Source organism: Molossus molossus, unplaced genomic scaffold (assembly GCF_014108415.1).
Source record: "Molossus molossus isolate mMolMol1 unplaced genomic scaffold, mMolMol1.p scaffold_m16_p_13, whole genome shotgun sequence".
Taxonomy (NCBI): domain Eukaryota; kingdom Metazoa; phylum Chordata; class Mammalia; order Chiroptera; family Molossidae; genus Molossus; species Molossus molossus.
Window position 1 is genome coordinate 46,924,071 of NW_023425348.1, and position 21,919 is coordinate 46,945,989.

Genomic DNA, 21,919 nt, shown 5'->3' on the forward strand with positions numbered 1-21,919 from the left:
GTGCTCCTGAGGGAGGAGCAGGGCTTCCTAGGAATGAATGAAAAGCAGCGTGGAATCTGGTTGGCTGACTCCAGCTAGGTTCAGAGCGGAAAGATGGTACCAGAATGGACCAGAGCCTTTTAAATGCTATGGAGACAGGTCCCTAATATTAGGAAACACTATTCTATCTGTGATAGAGTTAATGAGCAATTAGTAATTTGCTCAAATAACCAGCACAAACCTATCTAGCTCCAGAGAGCCACCTAGGTTACTGCCAACCATGCCAGGTCCCAGGGAGAAAGCTCAAGGTCCCTGACTGTGCCTCTCTGCTGTGGCTATGAAAGGGTGATAATTTCTTAGGCAAAGGAAAGGCCCAAACATCTTACAATGCCGGTCCTCAGTTCCATTATCCAGGGTTTGCACTGATCAGATAGGAGTGAGACACAGTGGAAAGGATGTGGAATTTTAGGTAAAATCTGAATTAAATGAGATATATTAAATAGGTAACCTGAGGTAAGTCAATCACCTCTCTGAGACAATTTCACTCATCTATAAAATGGGGAAACTGTGCTACCTTTCTCACTGGTTTATACAGAACCCATTTCCTGGTGTACATGGTACATGGCTCAATAAATGCTGTGTGAATATATGTGGATGTTTATGAAAGTGCTTTGAAATTGTAAAGCACTATCAAATACTATAAAAAAATACTCTCAAGTTATAGACTATTTTCAGTCATTTTAGCTGGTGACTCTTAATATGCTTTATCATGCTTTTTCTTTATATCACCCTACATGAAGTAGCAATTATTACCACACTTTTGGGGTTAAAGAACTCAATGGTCAGTAAGGTGAAGTCACACAGGTCATATAACTAACAAGTGGCAGGGTTGGGGTTTCCAATCCACATCCATCTGTCTACCAAGCTTGTATCTTCTATGGAATGCCCTTAATGTAAAGTAAGCTACCACAGCCAGAGAGGGGCTTCCAGATCACCAACTTCACCCTGAAGATAAATTTTACTTTATAGAACGAGATTCAGACAGCCAAAGACTTGCAGTATAGTGGAACATATGAGGCACAGGAGAAAGAGCAGCCTGCAACTTGGAAGTCTCTGGAACAGACAGTCCCAGCTCCAAGGTTGGTCAGTGCCTGTGATTGGCTCTACTGGCCCTGTACACACATCTCATAGTATTTACCAACTGCACTGAAACAACTGCTTTCTCGTCCATCTCCTCAACTAAACCGAGCACTCGTTGGGGGCAGGGACCATGTCTTATCCAGCTCTGTATCTCCAGCACTCAACATAGGGATTGACACATAGCAGATACTTGTTAAATGAATGAATGAATGAATGAGATAATCTCTTTTTTCTGTTAAGTACAAATATTAAATGACCTCACAAGCTGTTTCTAAGGATCAAATAAGAAATGCATTTGGGCCCTGGCCGGTTTGGCTCAGCGGTTAGAGCGTCGGCCTGCAGTCCTGAGAGACCCGGGTTCGGTTCCCGCTAAGGGCACATACCTCGGTTGCAGTTTGTCCCCGGCCCTGGTTGGGTCGTGTGGGTGGCGACCACTCGACGTGTCCCTTTCACGTCGATGTTTCTCTCTCTCTCTCTCTCCCTCCCACACTCTATCTGAACAAAAAATAGAAAAAAAAATGTCCTCGGGTGAGGATAAAAAAAATAAAAAAATAAAATAAAATAAAAAGAAATGCATTTGGATAAAATACAAATAATTATACAGACAGGAGGTACTTTATGACCCCAAAGGAAGTATTTGTTGTAAAATTACAAATTTGCTGAGATTCATTCATTCAACAAAAATTCACAGTTATATGCCAGGCCCCATGGTAAGGCCTGGATATACAGTGACAGACAAAATGAATGTGGTTCCTGATTTCATAGTTATAGTTTAGTGGGGGAGATAGACTCTCAAAATAATATTTAGTTATATCTTATGACAAGCTTGATAAAGAAAACTACAGGGCCCTAAAAGAATATAACAGAAAATCTAACTTAGAGATCAGAGAAGGATTCACAGAAGAAAATGACATTTTAAATGGTATTACAATGCTCACCAGGATTTACTTACTATGTTGTTTGCTTTTAATGTAAACAGACCTTGAAATAAACGATAAGGTAAGCTATGGGGAAATACTTGGGGGGGGGGGTGTTATCTGTAAAAGGGAGATTAGTCTCCCAATCAGCTTGTTTTGGTGGGGCCCAGTGCCAAGTACACCTGACATAAAAATTACAACTTTTCAGTCTAAAATCACCCCCCCTCCCCCAACCACGCATCCCAATCCGTTAGCTTCAGGAAACCTAGCTCTTCCCACAACCTGAATTCTCACCTTGGGGTTGTCTGCACTAGTGGTTTTCGGGTGGCTCGGAAGGTAACAAAGGCTGTGACAGCAGAGAAGAAGATCCAGATCACTAGGAACCTCCACCAGTGCAGCTTCACTGTGAAATAGAGGGGAACAACCCACATCTGAAAGAGGGTCACCATCTGAAACACAAAACAAGCACTTCAGCTCTAGCCAGCTCCCTCTGCAGCTCTACCCACAAGTGCAGAGTGAATCTTACGTGTTTCATTTCACCTGATCCTTTCCTACATTTCCAATTGTGGAAAAAGGCACTACCTAGGGACCAAAGCTGAAAACCTGGGACCATACTTGACACTTCCCTTTCATCCCTCACCCAACTGTTTATTGTATATATTCATTCTCTCCTTTCCAATTGTGTCCTTGTTGTCCCTTGCCTGGCTGACTATGACAACTTCCTTATTAAGCCTCCTGCGTTCAGTGTCTCCCCCTCCAATCTACCGTCCCAGGAGCACTGGAGTGGCATCTCTAACATACAGTCTTGAACATGTCATTCCCCTGCTTAAAACCCTCTAGTGGTCCCTGTATATAGGATATGATCCAACTCCTTAAACAGGCAGTCAAATCCCCCACAATATGGCCCCAAAATACAATTCCAAGGTCACCTTCTACCACTCCCCATGCTTCTTAGTCAGGCTGTCCCCCTCAGCCTAAAACACTCTCCCCATCTGCCTTTCTGCCTGATAACGTCACATCAAGTCACAGGAAGCCATCAGTCTCCTTTCTAGGCAGAATGCATCATGACTCTCCAGTGCTCCAAAAGCATTTCCTTTTCTGCCATCATTACAGAGCTTACCTAGAGTACGAGACTGGGTTCAAATTCATTCTCTGCCTGAATGCAAGCTTCTTGAGAGTGAGCAGTCACTAGGCCATATTCATCTGTTTCCTGTCCTAGAAAACTGTCTGGCACATGAAAGATCCTCAATAAATTTAGATAAATAAGAGGAAAGCAAGACTAGAACTCAAGAGGAAGGCACATTTCTGTTTTAAAGAGTGTCTAACTCACTTTTCCCTCCTTCAGATCTCTATCTCAGAGATCTGAAGAGTTTCAAATGTATAAAACAATTCTAAGTCAGAAGTTTGGACCAATTACCATTTTCTTTGCTCCCTAATGCCTCCTAACTCCCTCCCCCAACCCAGCTTTCACTACATGTCACTTGTCTCAGGTGAGTAGCAAGTGTAAAAAAAAGAAAAATGGCTGATTCCGAAGACTCTGTCATAGGGGTGTTCGGAATCAGACACCGGCTGGCTAATAAACAGCTCTTATTTGAACTTCAAAAAAAAAAAAAAAGGATCATTAGCACTTAATGAAGGCTTTCTTCCTGGTGTCATCAAATAAAATGAAACAACATTGAAAGGAAAACAGTAGCTAGTTCCTGAGGTTCCATAGCAGAGAAAACTTTTTTTAAATCCTCACCCAAGGACATTTTTGCATTTATCTTTAGATAGGGTGGGAGGGAGGGAGGAAGAGAGAGAGAGAAACATCGATGTGAGAGACACAACAACTGGCTGCCATCCACATGACCTCAACCGGGGCCAGGGACAAACTGCAACTGAGGTATGTGCCCTTAGTGGGAACTGAACCCGGGACTCTCTGATCCGCAGGCTAACCACTGAGCAAAACTGGCCAGGGTGAGAAAACTTTTGGCAAGTCACATATATATAATTTTAAGTTTTCTAAAAGCCACATTTTAATTTTTAAAAATTGATTTCAAAGAAGAAGAGAGGGAGGGAGAGAAGGAGAGAGAAAGAGAGAGAGAAACATCAATCGGTTGTCTCCTGCATATGCCCTGGCCCTGGTTGGTCGTGCAGGTGGCAGCCACTGGATGTGTCCCTTTCACGTCAATGTTTCTCTCTCTCCCCCCCCTTTCCCACTCTGTCTGAACAAAAAATGGAAAAATGTCCTCGAGTGAGGATAAAAAAATAAAAATAAATAAATAAATAAAATAAAAATACAAGAAAACAGTCTAGCTGGTGTGGCTCAGTGGTTGAGTGTCAATCCATGCACCAAGGAGTCACCGGTTCGATTCCTGGTCAGGACACATGCCCAGGCTGTGGGCCCAATCTCCAGTGAGGGGCATGCAGGAGTCGGCCAATCGATTTTCTCTCTCATTGATGTTTCTCTCTCTCTCTCTCTCTCTCCCTCTCTAAAACCAATAAAGGAAAAAAAAATTTAAAGAAAAAAGTACAAGGAAACAGATGATATTAATTTTAATATATTTTATTTTACCAAATATACCCAAAATATTACCATTTCAACATGTACTTATTAAAATTATTCATGAACTACTTTACTCTTTTCTTGTACTAAGGCTCAGATGTGCATTATTTACAGTGACTAGTCACATTTCAAGTGCTCAATAGCCACATGGGACTGGTGGCTGCCACACTGGAAATTGCAGCTTAGAGCACCTTTTAATGTTTAGCTGTCCGTAGATACTACTCTCCTACAGACTGATTTGTGGTAAGAAAAAGCCTTAGTTTTTTTATGTTATTTTACAGGAGGGGAGAAGCTGGGGAACGAGGGAGGGGAAGAGTGATGGAGGGACATAACCACTCTGCTTTAAAGCTTCTAGTTTTGTGGGCCCACAGGTGCTGTCTGCTGGTTGGTGACTAACGTAGCCCCAGTACCAACTCTACCTAGGAATCCCCAAATGGCTCTCTAAAGGAAACATTCTAAAATATTCTGGCATAAAAAAGTGTGGAAAACCCTGATGTAGTAACACACAACAACAATTGCAGATTATTTAAACAAGGGGAAAAAAACAAAATTCATGACAATAAAAGGGGGAAGATGGAGGTGGGTGTGGAAAGAAGGGCTGCAGACTTCAGTCTTCACACTATTTGCTTTAACAGGTTCATGGGGATGTTTACAAAACAGAGACTAGAGAAGAATTAAATCACAAGGTCTGGTCACTTTTGTCTTCTCTCAGAAAGAAAAGGAATTCCTAGTCTCCTTCCAGCTTTCCCCAAAACTTAGCTATTGCATAAAAACAACCAGCATACCCTAATAGCCTCTTTACCACTCCCTACCAAGTATCAATAGCATGTTCTGAGGGGGACTCTAGTCAAAGACAATTTCATCTGCATGAGCTGCTGCTCTCCATGTTCAGGATGCAGTGAGAGGCAGAGGAACTGGATTCTATTCTGGCTTAAACAAAGACATAATCAGGAATAAGTCTAGACATCAGTGTGAAAGGAATGAACAATCTTGCTGTGTTTTTTAACTTTCAGGCTTGAAACTTTGCTATTCAACTCATATCATGAATGAGAGAAAGGGGGAAAAGAAAAGGGAAGGGAAAAGGAAGGGGGAAGAGGGAAGAAAAGAATTTAGGGACAGGGCCCTGGCCGGTTTGGCTCAGCGGTTAGAGCGTCCGCCTGCGGTCCGGAGAGACCCGGGTTCGGTTCCCGCTAAGGGCATGTACCTCGGTTGCAGTTTGTCCCCGGCCCTGGTTGGTCGTGCGGGTGGCAGCCAATCGATGTGTCCCTTTCACATCGATGTTTCCCTCTCTCTCTCTTCCTCTCTCTCCCTCCCACACTGTCTGTACAAAAAAAAAAAAAAAGAATTTAGGGACAGGAAAGGCTCTTTGAAACAAGGTAGTCCACTAGACCTGGATTTTAAGTTCTGTTATGCCTCCAACTCACTGGGTCACCCCAACAAGATCCTTCCTCCTTGAAGGAAGAGTTTGACTTGATTTTTCAAACTATATCAAGTTCTAGCATGCTAAGGCTCTATTAAGCAGCCTTGTTAACTTAGATTTACTGGGAGAGTAAAAGCAAGGGTCCTTATGACTTTGACTAAATTTAGTTTTAAGTCCCAGCTCTAGAAATAATATCCCCTTCTACACATATACCCCCCAGAGACCTACCCTTTCCCCAGATAATCAGCAACCCCCAAGGCAGCAGAAGACATTAGACAAAACCTGACTAATGGTCACATGGTCCTCTGGCAGGCTAAAGATAACATTTTGACTTAGGTATGTTTTAGTTCCTGAGCCATAATGTGGAATGACCTCTGGCTACTTTTCTAGAAGACCAAACAGAGACGTAGGAAAAGACCTTAGAATTATCCTCAAGATCTGAAGAAATGCTTTATTACCCTTACCTCAACACTAACCAATCAGCTCTCAGCACAACCAGGAACCCCTAATCCCGGTGTCTTATAATTTTGCCCTATGTAATCTGTAACCCACATGCCACTAGGGAGTTCAGGCTTTTGAACATTAACTTCCTGTTCTCCTGGGTGGCACCATTCACAATAAAATAACCAATATTTCTCCACTGCAATTCTCAGTATCTAGTGTTTGGCTGTGCTAGTGACAGTGGACAAACTGTTCTATTAACAAAAAAATAACAACAAAAAAAAACCCTTCTTTCATTCATCCACGAAGTAGTTACTTTGCATTTATTGGGAAGAATGCAGAAGCAAACATGATCTCTAGTCCCTGTCCTCAAGGAGCTAACAGAAGCATCAGGAGAAAAACATAAATCAAACCACATTTTAATGATTCTATTAATCTTTAGACCCTTTCTAGAAGAAGGCCAAACAGAAATCATTAAAGAACACATGAACAAAGTCAAATGATACAATATAATGAAATGACCAGAGATTTTAGAATTAAAGAGATCTAATAAACTTCTAATACAGCTGTTTACTGTGTTATCTTAGGGAAGTCACTTAACCCTGATAAGCCTGTTTTCTGAACTGTACAAGGGGTTAATATGTATCTATTCTCATAAGATTGTATGAGTTAAGTTAATGAATGAAAAGCTCTTTGAACAGTTCCTAACAAGGTAAGCATTCAATATAAGTAATGTAATAAATATAATGTAAGTATTCACTACATCAGCTCTTACATTTAAATAGAAGTAATGTATATAAAACAAGCACAGTACATTAATTCATAGTAAGCGTTCAGTAAATGAGTATTTTTATTATGGCTTCACATGATCAAAATGGCATAGTCACACATATAAGGGAGCAAAAACTGCAATGAGGCAACCAAAATAATGAACATATTAAAAGTGACAGGGTTAGGCCCTGGCTGGATAGCTCAGTTGGTTAGAGCATCGTTCCGATATGCCAAGGTTGGGGGTTCGATCTCCAGTCAGAGCACATACAAAAGTTAACTAATGAATACATAAATAAGTGGAACAATAAATCTCTCTCTCTCTCTCAAATCAATTTTTTTTTCCTCACCCGAGGACATTTTTCCATTTTTTGTTAGGAAGAGAGAGAGAGAGAAACATCGATGTGAAGGGACACATCGAGTGGCTGCCACCCGCACGACCAACCAGGGCCGGGGACAAACTGCAACCGAGGTACATGCCCTTAGCGGGAACCGAACCCGGGTCTCTCTGGACCACAGGCCGACGCTCTAACCGCTGAGCCAAACCGGCCAGGGCTCTCAAATCAATTTTTAAAGAGTGGTGGAGTTATAGAATTTCATTATAATGTTTAATTTGTCCTTTCTTGGAAAAATAAATGACCTAAAAACACAAACCAAGGATTTGAGGCCACTTTCAGGTATTAAGACACTCTCCATTAGGGAGGCTTGAAAGCTAGATTCTGCTCAGGGTCTACAAAACAGCTGCTGCGGTGAGAGCCCAGTGTCTAACAAGAGGCAGGGCAGAGGGGCGAGTGAACACAACAGTCTACCATGTGGAAAGTTAAAACTTCGCCTGGTTAATTTCTTTGTTTCTACTGTAACTGTAGTTTTTATTGGCATTTTGCTTAATAAGCTGAAGCCTCTTCATTAAGGAAGGCAACTTTAAAGCCTAGCTTGGCAATAAATAGCTCCAAGTTACACAATAGTTTCAAAACAATGACAAGAGACTATGGTGCCATCTGGTGGCAACGCTTCACACAGACACATTTGGTTCAGTAATTTGCTTAAGTACCTGTGCCTAATCTGTGAATGGCACAAAATGATGAGAAGTCTTAGCCATAACTTCTCTTTCAGGATATGGAGTGATGAGACATAAACACATAAATTGGGCAGCCATGCAAAGCATCATAAGAGTTTAGAGGACAGCTGTAGCAGTATGGGCAGAAGCTGTCAGGGAAGACTGCCTGGAAGAGGCAGAGCTCTGACTGGTTCTGAAAGAAACTTGGATTTGGCAAGAGGAAGGGGAAAAGCAAAAGCCATTCATCCTTCTTTACCTGAATCTGGAAAGATGAAGTTGAAGGGAAGACTATCCTGAAACCGACTCAATGATTTATTCAGCAAACATTTACTGAGGGACAATCCCAGTTTCTCCAATCTTGAAGGTAAGAAAAGCAAGATCCCACTTATCTCCGCAATGCTACAAGTTAAATGCTAACAAGAAGGGCTGGCCCACATTTAAATGGACTGTCTTTGTTTTAGATTTCTTTCATCTCAGAAACTAGAACTCATAAAAAGTTAGAGAAGAGCTCCCAAATGATTTCCTTCCCTGGCACCATCTGCCTTGTCAATCTTCTGATGCTTGGCACTTTTGACTTGCAGGGTTCTCATCACTTCTATGTTATGGGGACAGGGACCATTCACCATGCTTGGCTGAAAAGAAGTATTAAAGATTAAATAAAACCACATGTCCAGGTAATAGAACAAAGTGAGAGACTCTCAGAACAATCAGCTTGAAAATATGTGCTGATAAATGGATGGAGGCCAACTGGAGGAAGGTGTCAGTGATATGCTCCACAGCTCTGGTCAATATTTTCATGAATGATTTGGATGAAAATACAAAGGATCTGCTTACCAAATTGTGGATAGCACAAAGCTTGGGACATGGGAAGACCAAGAAGGTGAGCATAGAAAACAGAAGCAGCAAGATCCAAAATGAATAAAGCTTCTTTCTAGAGTTCTTCTAGCTCTGACGTTCTATGAGCTAATAAGCTGAAATGAAGAACCAAAATCGTACGTTGAAACCTAACTAACTACCCAAAGTATAGGATTGGGAAGGAATGGTTTAAAGCAGCTCATGTGAAACAGATCTAGGGGTTTCAGTCAAGCACAAATTGCTAAGAAATATATGCCAAAAGGACCACTGCCAAAAAAGCCAAGGCAGCCTCATGATGCTTAACTAGGAACAGACCCAGAAAGAAGGAGGCAGCAGCTCCACTATCCTCTGCTGTCAAAGCATCCCTGCAGCTGTGGGATCAGGTCTTCGGACCTCACTGTACAAAGAACACTGACAAATAAGCATGGTTAGGGAGCAAGGACCTGGAAACCAAATCATGTAAGGAACAGCTGAAGGCACCAGGATATTAGGCCTGGAGAAAACTACAGGATGGCATGGCTGTTACCTATAATTATCTTAAGATCACCTAGGGCCCCAGTAAGCAGATATATTCCATAGCCTGGTAAGACCCACACATTGCTGGAATATATTACAGGGTAGAAACTTGATTGACAATTCCTTCCTACCACACACTTGGTCAATGGTCAACCTCACCCTACGAGTGAGGCAGATCCTTCCACTGCTAATAAATGTGCTAGATAGTTTTTGACTCTGATAAACCTGCCTTTGTGTCCCTTCTGCCTCTGGGTCTAACTCCTGTCCTTAGAGACACACAGAGTAAATTTATTCCCTGCTTCTTTTGACTACTTCACAATACCAAAAATTACATATTCCAACCCCCAACCCCCGCAAAGTCTTCTGCTTTCCAGGCAAAAAAATCAGTCAAGCAGTCATTTAACAAACACTGAGCACTTACTGTACACCATGCTAAGGACTGTGAGATTCAGAGATAAAAATACAAAACCTCCTCAAGAACTTTAAGTCTACTGAAGAGAAACAAAGATCTGTAACTCAGTATGATAAGTGCTATAATGGAGCGAGTCCTGGTGGCCAAGAAAGTAGAGGGGAAGTGCTTCACTCAGCGTGGGGGAACCAAGGAAGGCTTCCCGAAGAAAGCAACTTCTGATCTCTGTCCTCATGGTCTAGTATGCACAAGTGGAGAAAGGCATGACAAGTGTTTCAGGAGGAGGGAACATGATATCCTTGAGAAAAGACCACTAGCATTTGAGCAAGGTGTCAGAAATGAGACTACAGAGGCAGGCAAGAGTTTCTGGAGGAGAGGGCTGATGTCTGCATCACAGAAATTTTTATGATATTGTAAGAAGAAAAAATTTTCTTTCTCAGAGAAAGTGAATTACAACCATTTACCATCTTAGCATTCTCTAGCCACATCCTAGTAACTCCCTTAGGGTCTTGGTCTGAGAAAAATCTATAGTACTTTAAATATATCCAGCTAGGAGATTTTGCCACTCATTCATCCCAGGAGGGAACAGCAGATCAGTGGATAGGAGTATGAAAAGATGCTGTATTTGGTAACAGATAGAGATGAAAGCTTCTCCTTGGAGAAGTTTAAAAACAGGACAGCCCTGCCCTGGCCAGTTTGGCTCAGCAGTTAGAGTGTCGGCCTGCGGTCCAGAGAGACCCGGGTTCGATTCCCACTAAGGGCATGTACCTCATTTGCAGTTTGTCCCCAGCCCTGGTTGGGTTGTGCAGGTGGCAGCCACTCAATGTGTCCCTTTCACGTCGATGTTTCTCTCTCTCTCTCTCCTTCCCACTCTATCTGAACAAAATATCGAAAAAATGTCCTTGGGTGAGGATAAAAAAATAAATTAAATTAAATAAAAAACAGGACAGCCCTGGCCAGTTCAATTCCAGTCAAAGGCACATATCTTGGTTGCGGTTTGGTCCCTGGTCCTGGTCAGGGAGGTAAGGGAGGCAACCAATCTATGTGTCTCTCTCACATAGATGTTTCTCTCTCTCTCTCTGTCCATCTCTCTCTCTCTTCCTCCCTCTCTCCCTCCCACTCTATCTGAAGATAAATAGAAAAATATCCTCGGGTGAGGATTTAAATAAAAATAGGACAGATACTTTTCCACACATAAACTTACTCTTTCCCCTAACATCCCTGAGGGAATTAAGGAGTAATATCAGACTCTATGAACAGATGATGAAAACTGAGATACAGAGAAGCCAAAAAGCAAGTCTGGCCTAGGCTAGGATTCCAGTACAGATCTGCCTCCCTAGCATATTCACTGAGTATGGGAAAACCTGAGGAGGCCAAGATGATGGGAGGTGGTTGTGAAAATGCCTGAAATATAAGGAAAAAACTTGAGCAAAAGTCATCAAAGAAGGGAAAATCTGGGGGGTTAAAAACATAAATGACCATGACAGAAACTGGTAATTTCCTGAAACTCTTAAGCAACCTCAAAAAATGGTTGAGTGGCTCTATGAAAAGAACACTCAGCCAGGAATCAGATTTTGGTTTTATGTCCAGCTGTCCAATTTAATAGTCATGTGCTCCTGGCAAATCACTTCAGGATTCTGCACTCTAGTCTACTAATCTAAAAAATGGAGGTAAGTCCCTATCCTAATCATCTTATAAAGCTGCTGTGAGGTTCCACTGAGATAGTGGATGAGAAAAGTTTTTAAAAAAACATCAACAAATTGGCCCTGGACAGTGTGGCCCTGGACGTTGTCCCATATACCAATAGGTTGTAGGTTCGATTCCTGGTCAGGGCACATACCCAGGTTGTGGGTTTGATCCCTAGTTGGGGTGAATACAGGAGGCAACAGACTGATGTTTCCCTCTCAACACTGACATTTCTCTATCAAAAAAAAAAAAAAAAAAATCAACGAATTGAAAATATACATAGTTTACAGTATTATTACTCTTATTGCTGTTATTCAAAAGGACAGTGCCTGAAATTTAAATACAGAACACAGTAAGATTTCTTGCTCCCAATAGCTGTTAGATTAAGTTTCCCTTCTTTTAACCTGAAAGCTGGACTTGATCTCCTAAGTTACAGAGAGAAGTTTGATACTTTTCACAGTGAAACCAGTAGATTGACATACTTGCTCATAATCAGTCTCACAGCTGGCAACATCTATGCTGACCTAGGTCTCCTTGAGTGGACAGTGTTTCTCATCAGGAATAAATTTTCTCCACAGTAGACATTTAGCAATGTCTGGAGACACTGTGGTTGTCATTGATTTGGAGAGGGATGCTACTAGTATCTAGTGGGTACAGGCCAGGGATGCTGCTAAATAGCCTACAGTGAAATTAAATCCCCACAAAAATAAAGAATCATCTGGCCCAGCACTGGCCGGTTTGGCTCAGCAGTTAAGAGCATCGACCCACTAACCAAAGAGTCACAGGTTCAATTCCCAGCCCCAGTCAGAGTTGGGCAGGAAGCAACCAATTGATCAGTCTCTCTCACATGGATGTTTCTCTCCCCCTCCCTCCCTTCCTTCCTTCTACTCTACCTAAAATTCAATGGAAAAATATCCTCAGGTGAGGATTAACAACAAACAAAAACAAAAGAATCATCTGGCACAAATGTTAATGGTCTTCCTATTGAGAAAACTGGTCTAAGAGAACAGAGTTAGAGGTTTTCCACTCAGTATTCATGGGTGCACACTGAAAGGCTGGGTGGCCAATCAGCACTAACTAGTCAAGAACAGAAAATTTCATTCAGTTAGACAGAAATGGAGCCTCATTAATTAATCCCATCATTTCTTGGCATGTCATAAGAATCTTTTTTTTTTTAAAGCTCTGAAGAATTAATTTTGAACAGTTCTACTACTCTCCTTCATACAACATTGCCTGGGGACCTGTTTTGATTCTTTTTATTCCCACTCCTCATACTACAGACATTCTAATGTTTTTAAAATGTATATTTTTCTTTGTATCAGTTTTTACAAACAGTATTTTTTGTGTGCATGTATTTAAAATTGATTAATTGGCACTGTGCTATATATCTTTGTTTGTTACTTTTTCACTCAGTTCAGTTGTTTCCCCCTCATCTGTGGTTTCAGTCACCCATGATCAACCTTGGTCTGAAAATATTAAATGGAAAATTCTAGAAATAAACAATTCATAAATTTTAAATTGTATGCTGTTCTGAGTCATCTGATTATAGGAATTACTCTGTATAGTGTAGATATTAATCTATTATCAGTTTAATTATTACTAATCTCCCATTCTGTTATCAGTTAACTTTGCTCATGTATCCTTTATGGAACAAAAACCCTTAATATAATCAAATCTATCAAATCTTCATCTTATTTACCTACATATTTTTGTTATATTCAAAATTTTACCTTTCATAATCAGATCTTTACTCTATCTGATAACTGAGATGGCTACTAAGTGATTAATGGGCTCGTAGCATATGTTGGACAAAGAGATGAACCATGTGACACACTATTAAGGATTAAAGAGTATCTGCTAATTGAACAAATATACACAGACATCACAGAAGAGTAGACAGAGCAGGGAGTCAGTTTGGACTGGGAAATAAATAAATAAATAAATAAATAAATAAATAAATAAATTGGTAGGACTCTGCTAATCATTAGTTGAGAGGACCTCAGTTAATCTCTTTGAGCTTCAGTTTCTTGATCCACACAATGGCAAAAAATAATATTGCCTACCTCACAGCAAAATACTTGGCACATTATAAAGCACTCAATAAATGGGAGCTAGTGTTATGTTTCTGTAATAGTGAAGTTCATACTCTAGCAATGTCCCAACTATGTTTCTGCTCACTTCTCCTCAAAACCTACCTTTAACTTAGAGCAGATGGAGGTGAGGGGGTCCCCAAGAATTATAAAACTGGTGGCTACAGCAAGTATCTAAAATTTGTCTAGGCAGGGAGAACAAGTTTAGATGAACAAGAATGGAAAAGCAGGAATATCAACATGGGTCATCCAAACAGAACAGCAAATAGAATCCTCAACCCACAGAATGGTTCATAAATCTAATCTACAAAAATGTCTGTATCGGCCCTGGCCGGTTTGGCTCAGCGGACAGAGCATCAGCCTGCGGTCAGAGAGATCCGGGTTCAGTTCCCACTAAGGGTATGTACCTCAGTTGCAGTTTGTCCCCGGCCTGGGTTGGTCATGCTGGTGGCAGCCACTCGATGTGTCCCTTTCATGTCGATGTTTCTCTCTCTCTCTTCCACTCTCTCCCTCCCACTCTATCTGAATAAAAAATGGAAAAATGTCCTCGGGTAAAAATAAAAATAAATAAATAATGTCTGTATCAATTATATCAATAAAATCAGAGGGCAAACTAGGAAATGATACCTGCAGCATGTATGTCAAAAGGCTTATACCTCACATACAAAGAGCTCTTATAAATCAGTAAGAAACATTCCAAAAGAATCCTAAGCAAGAAAAGGAAATGTGACCAAACACATCACATGGCTTGATTGTGAATAATATTTACATGTCATAATAATGCTAATAAATATTTATTCAACTAGAAATTGGGAGGAGGGGGCCCTGGCCAATGTGGCTCAGTTAGTTGGGTGTCGCCAGTTGATTCCCAGTCAGGGCACATGCCCGAGTTGTAGGCTTGGTCCCCAGTACAAAGTGTGCAAGAGGCAGCCAATCAATGTTTCTCTCTTTCCCTCTTCCTTCTTCTCTCTCCAAAAAAAAAAAATTCCGACCAATGTTTCTATCTCTCTCACCCTTCCTATCTCTCTAAAAAAAAAACACTAAAAACATATTCAAAAAAAGAAGCCCTGGCTGGTTTGGTTCACCGGTTGAAGCGTCAGCCCGAGGACCAGAGAGCCCAGGTTCGGTTCCCGCTAAGGGCACGTACTTCGATTGCAGTTTGTCCCCGGCTGGGCTGGAGTTGTGTGGATGGCAACCAGTCGATGTGTCTCTCTCACATCAGTGTTTCTCTCTCTCTTCCCCTTCTTTCCCTCCCACTCTATCTGAAGATAAATGCAAAGGTGTCCTCAGGCGAGGATTAAAAAAGAAACCCAGCCAGTGTGACTCAGTGGATTGAGTGTCATCATCCCACGGACTGAGAGGTTCAATTCCTGGTCAGGGCACATGCCTGGGTTGCAGGCTCAATCCCCAGTAGGGGGCTTGCAGGAGGCGGCTGATCAATGTTCTCTCTCACATCGATTTTTCTATCTCTCTAAAAAAATCAATAAAAACACATTTCAAATAAATAAATAAATAAATATAAAAATTGGTAGGAGGAGCCCTGGGCGGTTTTGCTCAGCGGTTAGAGCATCGGTCTGCAGTCCGGAGGGACCCGGGTTCGGTTCCTGCTAAGGGCACGTACCTCGGTTGCAGTTTGTCCTCGGCCCTGGTTGGTTGTGCGGGTGGCAGCCACTCGATGTGTCCCTTCACGTCGATGTTTCTCTCTCTCTCTCTTCCTCTCTCTCCCTCCCGCTCTATCTGAACAAAAAATGGAAAAATGTCCTCGGGTGAGGATGAAAACAAACAAACAAACAAATAAAAATTGGTAGGAGGAAAAGTGTGTGTGAGAGGTATAGGTATAAAACAGTATAAGATAATTATCACCTTCCATAATAGGAAGTCAATATATAGTAAGTAAAATTATATATATATTCAGTATAATCATGTTATTTAAAAATATAGAGATAAGTATCAAAAAACAACTAAAAAAGTTAAAAGTGGTTACTACTGAAGTAAGAATCAGGGATGGGTACAGTTAAGGTAGAAGACAGATGTGTTTTGCTTTTTAAGTCTTACAGAATTATTTGAATTATTAATATATATAACCCTGATAAAAACCAAAATATCAAATATCTAAACTAATCAACAATATGAACAGATAGCTGACAGAAGAAATGAAATGATCAGTATGAAAACATGCTCAACCTCTCTAATAATTAAAGGCTCAACCTCTCTAATAATTAAAGAAATACTTAATAGACAGTTTCACCCTATTAGACTGACAAAGACTTAAAATATTGATGATTCTCTATCCTCTCTTTAACACTGGATTAACAGCACTGTTAAAATCTATTGGTGGAATTAACTGCTATAACTTTTTTAGAGGGCAATTTAACAAGATCCACTAATAATTAAAATTTGTTTATTTCTTGACCCGGCAATTCCATTTCTATAAATTCATCCTATGGAAATATTTGCCAAGCTATGCAGATTATATATGCAAGAAGTTTACTAAATCGTTGTAATGGTGATAAACATGTCTATCACAAGTTAATATTTTTTATTTTTTTTATTTTTTTTATCCTCACCCGAGGACATTTTTCCATTTTTTGTTCAGGTAGAGTGGGAGGGAGAGAGAGGAACAGAGAGAGAGAGAGAGAAACATCGACGTGGAAGGAACACATCGAGTGGCTGCCACCCGCACGACCGACCAGGGCCTGGGACAAACTGCAACCGAGGTACGTGCCCTTAGCGGGAACCGAACCCGGGTCTCTCTGGACCGCAGGCCAACGCTCTAACCGCTGAGCCAAACCGGCCAGGGCCACAAGTTAATATTTTTTAAAAATATATTTAAAAGAATACTGTGCATTACTAGTTTAAGAGGATGGCATACATACTAATATGGATAGATATAGTGGCTCTCTCTAGGCACTTCTGATTTCTATGTCACATATATATTGTTTAAAATTTTTATAACAAACGTGTATAACATTTGTGATCAGAACAAGAACAAAACAAAAACAGAACAAAACCTCATCCTCTGTCTCTAGACAGGTCAGCTTTGTCGTCTAAGAACAAGATAGGCCTTTACCTCTCTTGGTCACTCAATAAGATACTGACTTTAGAGCTGAGAATAAGTCCAGCCAAGCATTCCATAAAAATCACAAAAATCCCCTCCACATATCCCTGATAAGGTTGTCTAGTCCCCAATAAACAATAGCTTGTGATAAGATCACTCCCTTCTAAGACATATGGAACAGCTCTCACTGTTGAAAATTTCTTTATAATACTTAGCTAAAATCTACACTCTTTTTTAAAAAATTCTCACCCAAGGATATTTTTCCATTTATCTTCAGATAGAGTGGGAGGGAGAGAGGGAAGGAAGGGTGGGGGGAGAAACATCGATGTGAGAGACACATTGACTGGTTGCCTCCCGCACAACCTGACCAGGGCCTGGAACTGAACTGCAACAGAGGTACATGCCCTTGACCGGAATCAAACCCAGGACTCTTCAGTCCTCAGGCTGACGCTCTAACCACTGAGCCCACCTGGCCAGAGCAAAATCTGCACTCTTAAAACTCACTCCTTAGCTTTAATTTAGGCCTTTGGAGTTATACAGAATAACAATAATGAAAACATATTTTAAAGCTTAAAGAGACTTTAACAATCATCTAGTCTTAAACCCTAACTTTAAAGATGAAATCAGGATGAGGAAAGAAAGGCTAAGAGGGAGGAATTAATTTGTCCAAGGTCCACTGATAATTAGCAGCAGAGATGCTAGAAATAGATCTTAAATCACCTGATTCCCACTTCAAAGCTTTTTACACTACACCAAAATTCTGTTCTTCAGAAAAGAAGAAGGTAACACTTCAGAATGAAAAGGTAACACTTCCTAACACATTCTATGAGGCCAACATTACCCTGTTACCAAAGCAAGACAAAGACAAGAAAACCACAGACCAAAACCCCTGATGAATATAGAGGTAACAATCCTAAATGAAATACTAATAAACTGAATCCAGCAGCAGAGTAGAAAGATTATAAACCGCCCTGGCCAGTTTGGCTCAGCGGTTAGAGCATCGGCCTGCGGTCCGGAGAGACCCGGGTTCGGTTCCCGCTAAGGGCACGTACTTCGGTTGCAGTTTGTCCCCGGCCCTGGTTGGTCGTGCGGGTGACAGCCACCCGATGTGTCCCTTCACATCGATGTTTCTCTCTCTCTCTCTCCCTTCCTCTCTCTCCCTCCCACTCTATCTGTACAAAAAATGGAAAAATGTCCTCGGGTGAGGATAAAAAAAAAAAGAAAGATTATAAACCAAAACGTAGTGGTATTTATTCCAGGAGTGCACATGATCATCTCAATGATGCAGAAAAAGCATTTGAGAAATCCAACACCCATTTGTGATTAAAAAAAAACAACAACCTCAAACTAGGAATAGAAGGGAACTTCCTCAACATGATAAAAGATATTTATGAAATACCTATAGCTAACATACTTAAAGTTAAAAACTGAAAGCTTTCTCAAGATCAGGAAAAAGATACTGATGCCCATTCCACCATTACTATTTAGGAAAGAGTGAAGATATGGAAGAAAATACAAAATAGAGTCACTTTAACCAAGCTGCTAAACTAGTCACATTATGAAGGTGGAGGCATGCGGAAACAATTCTTATTCTTGTCTTAACTAGCCTGAAAACTCAAACCTCTGAAATTTCCATCCTGTGTCAATGACGAAACATTTATTTACCTGCAGATAACCCTCTGTCTACCTCCTAAAGGACTCAAGATGTGACTAGACTCCTGGCAACCATTATTCAGACAGCCTGACATCTGACTGATAACCGTCCTGGACCAAGCCCTAAGACCTAGAATGCAGGACTGATTATTCTCAAGGATGTGACTTTTACTACAAGAACTCTTAATTTTCCTTTTTTCTTTGGAACACTTCAGGGATTTTGCCTAGATGTATTTCTAGTTGGCAAACTCTAAGACCCATTGTCATTTATTTCTGACAAAGCTTCCAGATTCTTTTTGAGTTTATTCAACACTATTCAGCATTGCACTGAAAGTTTTAGCCAGAGCAATTAGGCAAGAAAAGGAAATAAAAGGCATCTAATTGGAAAAGAAGTAAAGCAGAGAACACAATCTTACATATAGAAAATACTTAAAAATCCACACAAAAAACTATTAGAGTTAAACAAATTCAGCAAAGTTGCAGGACACAAAATCAACACACAAAAGTCAGTTGTACTTCGACATAATAATAATGAACAATCCAAAAAGAAAATTAAGAAATGAATTCCATTCACAATAGTATCAAAAAGAATACTTAGGAATAACTTTAACCAAGGAGGGACAAGATGTGCATAGGAAACAACAAGACATTAATTAATAAAAGAAAGTAAAGGAGACTAAAATAAATAAAAGGACAACTGTCCTTTCATGGTGTTCATGAATGCAAAGATTAATACTGTTAAGATGGCAATACTCCCAAAGCAATCCATAGACTTAGTGCAATGCTTATCAAAATCACAACTGCCTTTTCCCCCAGATATTGAAAAGGTGATCTTAAAATTAATATGAAATTGAAAAGGACCCAAAATAGCCAAAACAATCCTGAAAAAGAACAAATTCAGAAAACTCACACTTCTCAATTTCAGAACTTACTACACTGCTATTGCAATCAAAAGTGTGGTATTACACATAATCTCACTTATTTATGATTTATCATGAACAAAATACGCTGTTGATCAAAACAGATCCAGAGTCATGGAAGTGGGGGACTGACAAACCTTAGAGGGAAGGGGATGGGAGGATGGGAAGAGATAAACCAAAGAACTTATATGCATATATGCACAACCAATGAACACAGACATTAGTTTAGAGAAAGCAGAAGAGGGGTGGGAGCGGGTAGGAGGGAGTCAGTGGGGGGAACAAGAGGGGGGATGGACATCTGTAATACTTTCAACAATAAAAATAAATAAAAAATAAAATAAAGTAAACATTATAATGTACACCTTTAAAAAAGTGTGGTATTAGCATAAGCATAGGCATATAGTTCAATGGAACATAACTGAGTACAAAAGTAAACGCATGTATCTATGGTCAATTGATTTTTTTTTTTAAATCCGACCTGAGGATATTTTTCCATTTATCTTCAGACAGAGTGGAAGGGGGAGGGGGGGGGAGAGAAACATCGATGTGAGAGAGAAACATTGATTGGTTGCCTCCTGTACAACCCCGACCAGGGCCAGGGACAAACTGCAACCAAGGTATGTGCCCTTGACTGGAATCAAACCCACGACTCTTCAGTCCGAGGTCTGACGCTGCAACCACTGTGCCAAACCGGCCAGGGCTGGTCAACTGATTTTTGACAAGAATGCCAAGACCATTCAATGGAGAATTAAGTCTCTTTGATAAATGGTGCTAGCACAACTGGCAAAAGAATGAAATTAGACCCTTATCTCATCATTTACAAAAAATTAACTCAAAATGGACCAGATACCTAAATGTAAGAGATGAAAGTATAATTCATCTGCAGCTACTCTTCAAAACATATAGGTAAATCTTAATAATCTTGGATTTAGCAATGAATTCTTAAACATGATTCTAAAATAATGGTCAACATCATTAGTCATCAGGGAAATATAAATCAAAACTACAATGAGAGACCACTTCATGCCACTAGAATGGCTATAATTAAAAAAAAAAAAAAAATTTAAGCCCAGCCTGTGTGGCTCAGTGGACTGAGTGTCATCCCATGGAGTGAGAGGTCCCGGTTCAAGTCCAGGTTTGATTCCCGGTCAGGGCACATGCCCAGATTGCGGGCTCACTCCCCAGCAGGGAGCATGTAAGAAACAGCCAATTGATGTTTCTCTCACATTGATGTTTCTCTCTCTTTCTCCCTTCCTCGCTTTCCCTAAGAAATCAATGCAAAATATAAAAAATAAATAAAAAGAGAAAAATAAGTGTTGTAGATAAATTGGAACCTATTGTGGGTTAGAATGTAAAATGATGCAGCTACTATGGAAAATCATTTGGCAGTTCCCCAAAAAGTTAAACATAGAGTTACATATGACCCAGCAATTCTACTCCAGGATATACCCAAGAACTGAAAAAAGGTGCTCCAATGAAAACTTATAATGAATGTAATAGCAGCACTATTCACAACAGCCAAAAGGTGGAAACAACCCAAATGTCCATCAACTGATAAATGATAAACAAAATGTGGTATTACTCACGCAATGGAATATTATCCAACCATATAAAGGAATGAAATACTGATACTGCAACACAGGTGAACCTTGAAAACATTATGCTATATGAAAGCAGCCAGACATAAAAGGCCATATATTGTATGATTTCGTTTATATGATTATATGAATATCCAGAAGAGATAAATATATAGAAAGTAGATTGGTGGTTGCCAGGGTCTGATGGGAGGGGGAAATGGGGAGTGATAGTTTAATGAGTATGGTATTTCCTTTTGGCACAATGAAAATGTTCTAGTACTAAATAATAGCAATAGTTGTACAACACTGTAGATATACTAAAAGCCACTGAACTATATACTTAGAAGGGTTAAAACAGTATAATTTCTGTGAAATTGTCCTCAATAAAAATAAAATTAGATTCCTTTTCCACATAAAATAGGACCTGAAAACATTTTTGTCATGAGTTTTTTCTTAGGAGTGAGAGCAATAGTCACTAACATTAGCTTTAGAGTTTACAAAACATTTTGCCATACAATCTTACATAATCTTCACAACCCAACTTAGATATGAAAAAAACTGATGCTCAGACACATATAAAATATAGCCAGGAAATGGGAGAGCTGGCCAATAGAGAGCCACATTCATCTCACTCCACTGTATTATACTGCCTCCAACGCAAACGGCTCCAACTTCTGATAAGCCTGAAAAAGGATAGGAGATGCCATTGTGTGCAAGCATCTTTGGGCAATTTTTCTTCTCCCAAAGTTAGTATTTTAATTAAAACAGTAACAATATTCATTGAACACAAGTTAATAAAAATTTTAACAAAACCAATATAGATCATTATTGACAGCAGCACAAGGCAGAACATTATAGATTTTCTTTGTCAATGTTCTAAAGACATGG

The 21,919-nt window shown here is 40.2% G+C and overlaps 1 protein-coding gene across 5 annotated transcripts in view; it reads right to left on the reverse strand.

Moving 5' to 3' along the window:
- The window catches only part of RNF121 (ring finger protein 121), a 113,316-nt gene that overhangs the window by 20,161 nt on the left and 71,236 nt on the right, over window positions 1-21,919 (reverse strand). For all 5 annotated transcript variants that reach the window (XM_036258096.1, XM_036258099.1, XM_036258097.1 and 2 more), the window contains one exon: window positions 2,331-2,485. In XM_036258096.1, the coding sequence (XP_036113989.1) occupies window positions 2,331-2,485 (155 nt within the window). The remainder of the gene's footprint in view (window positions 1-2,330; window positions 2,486-21,919) is intronic.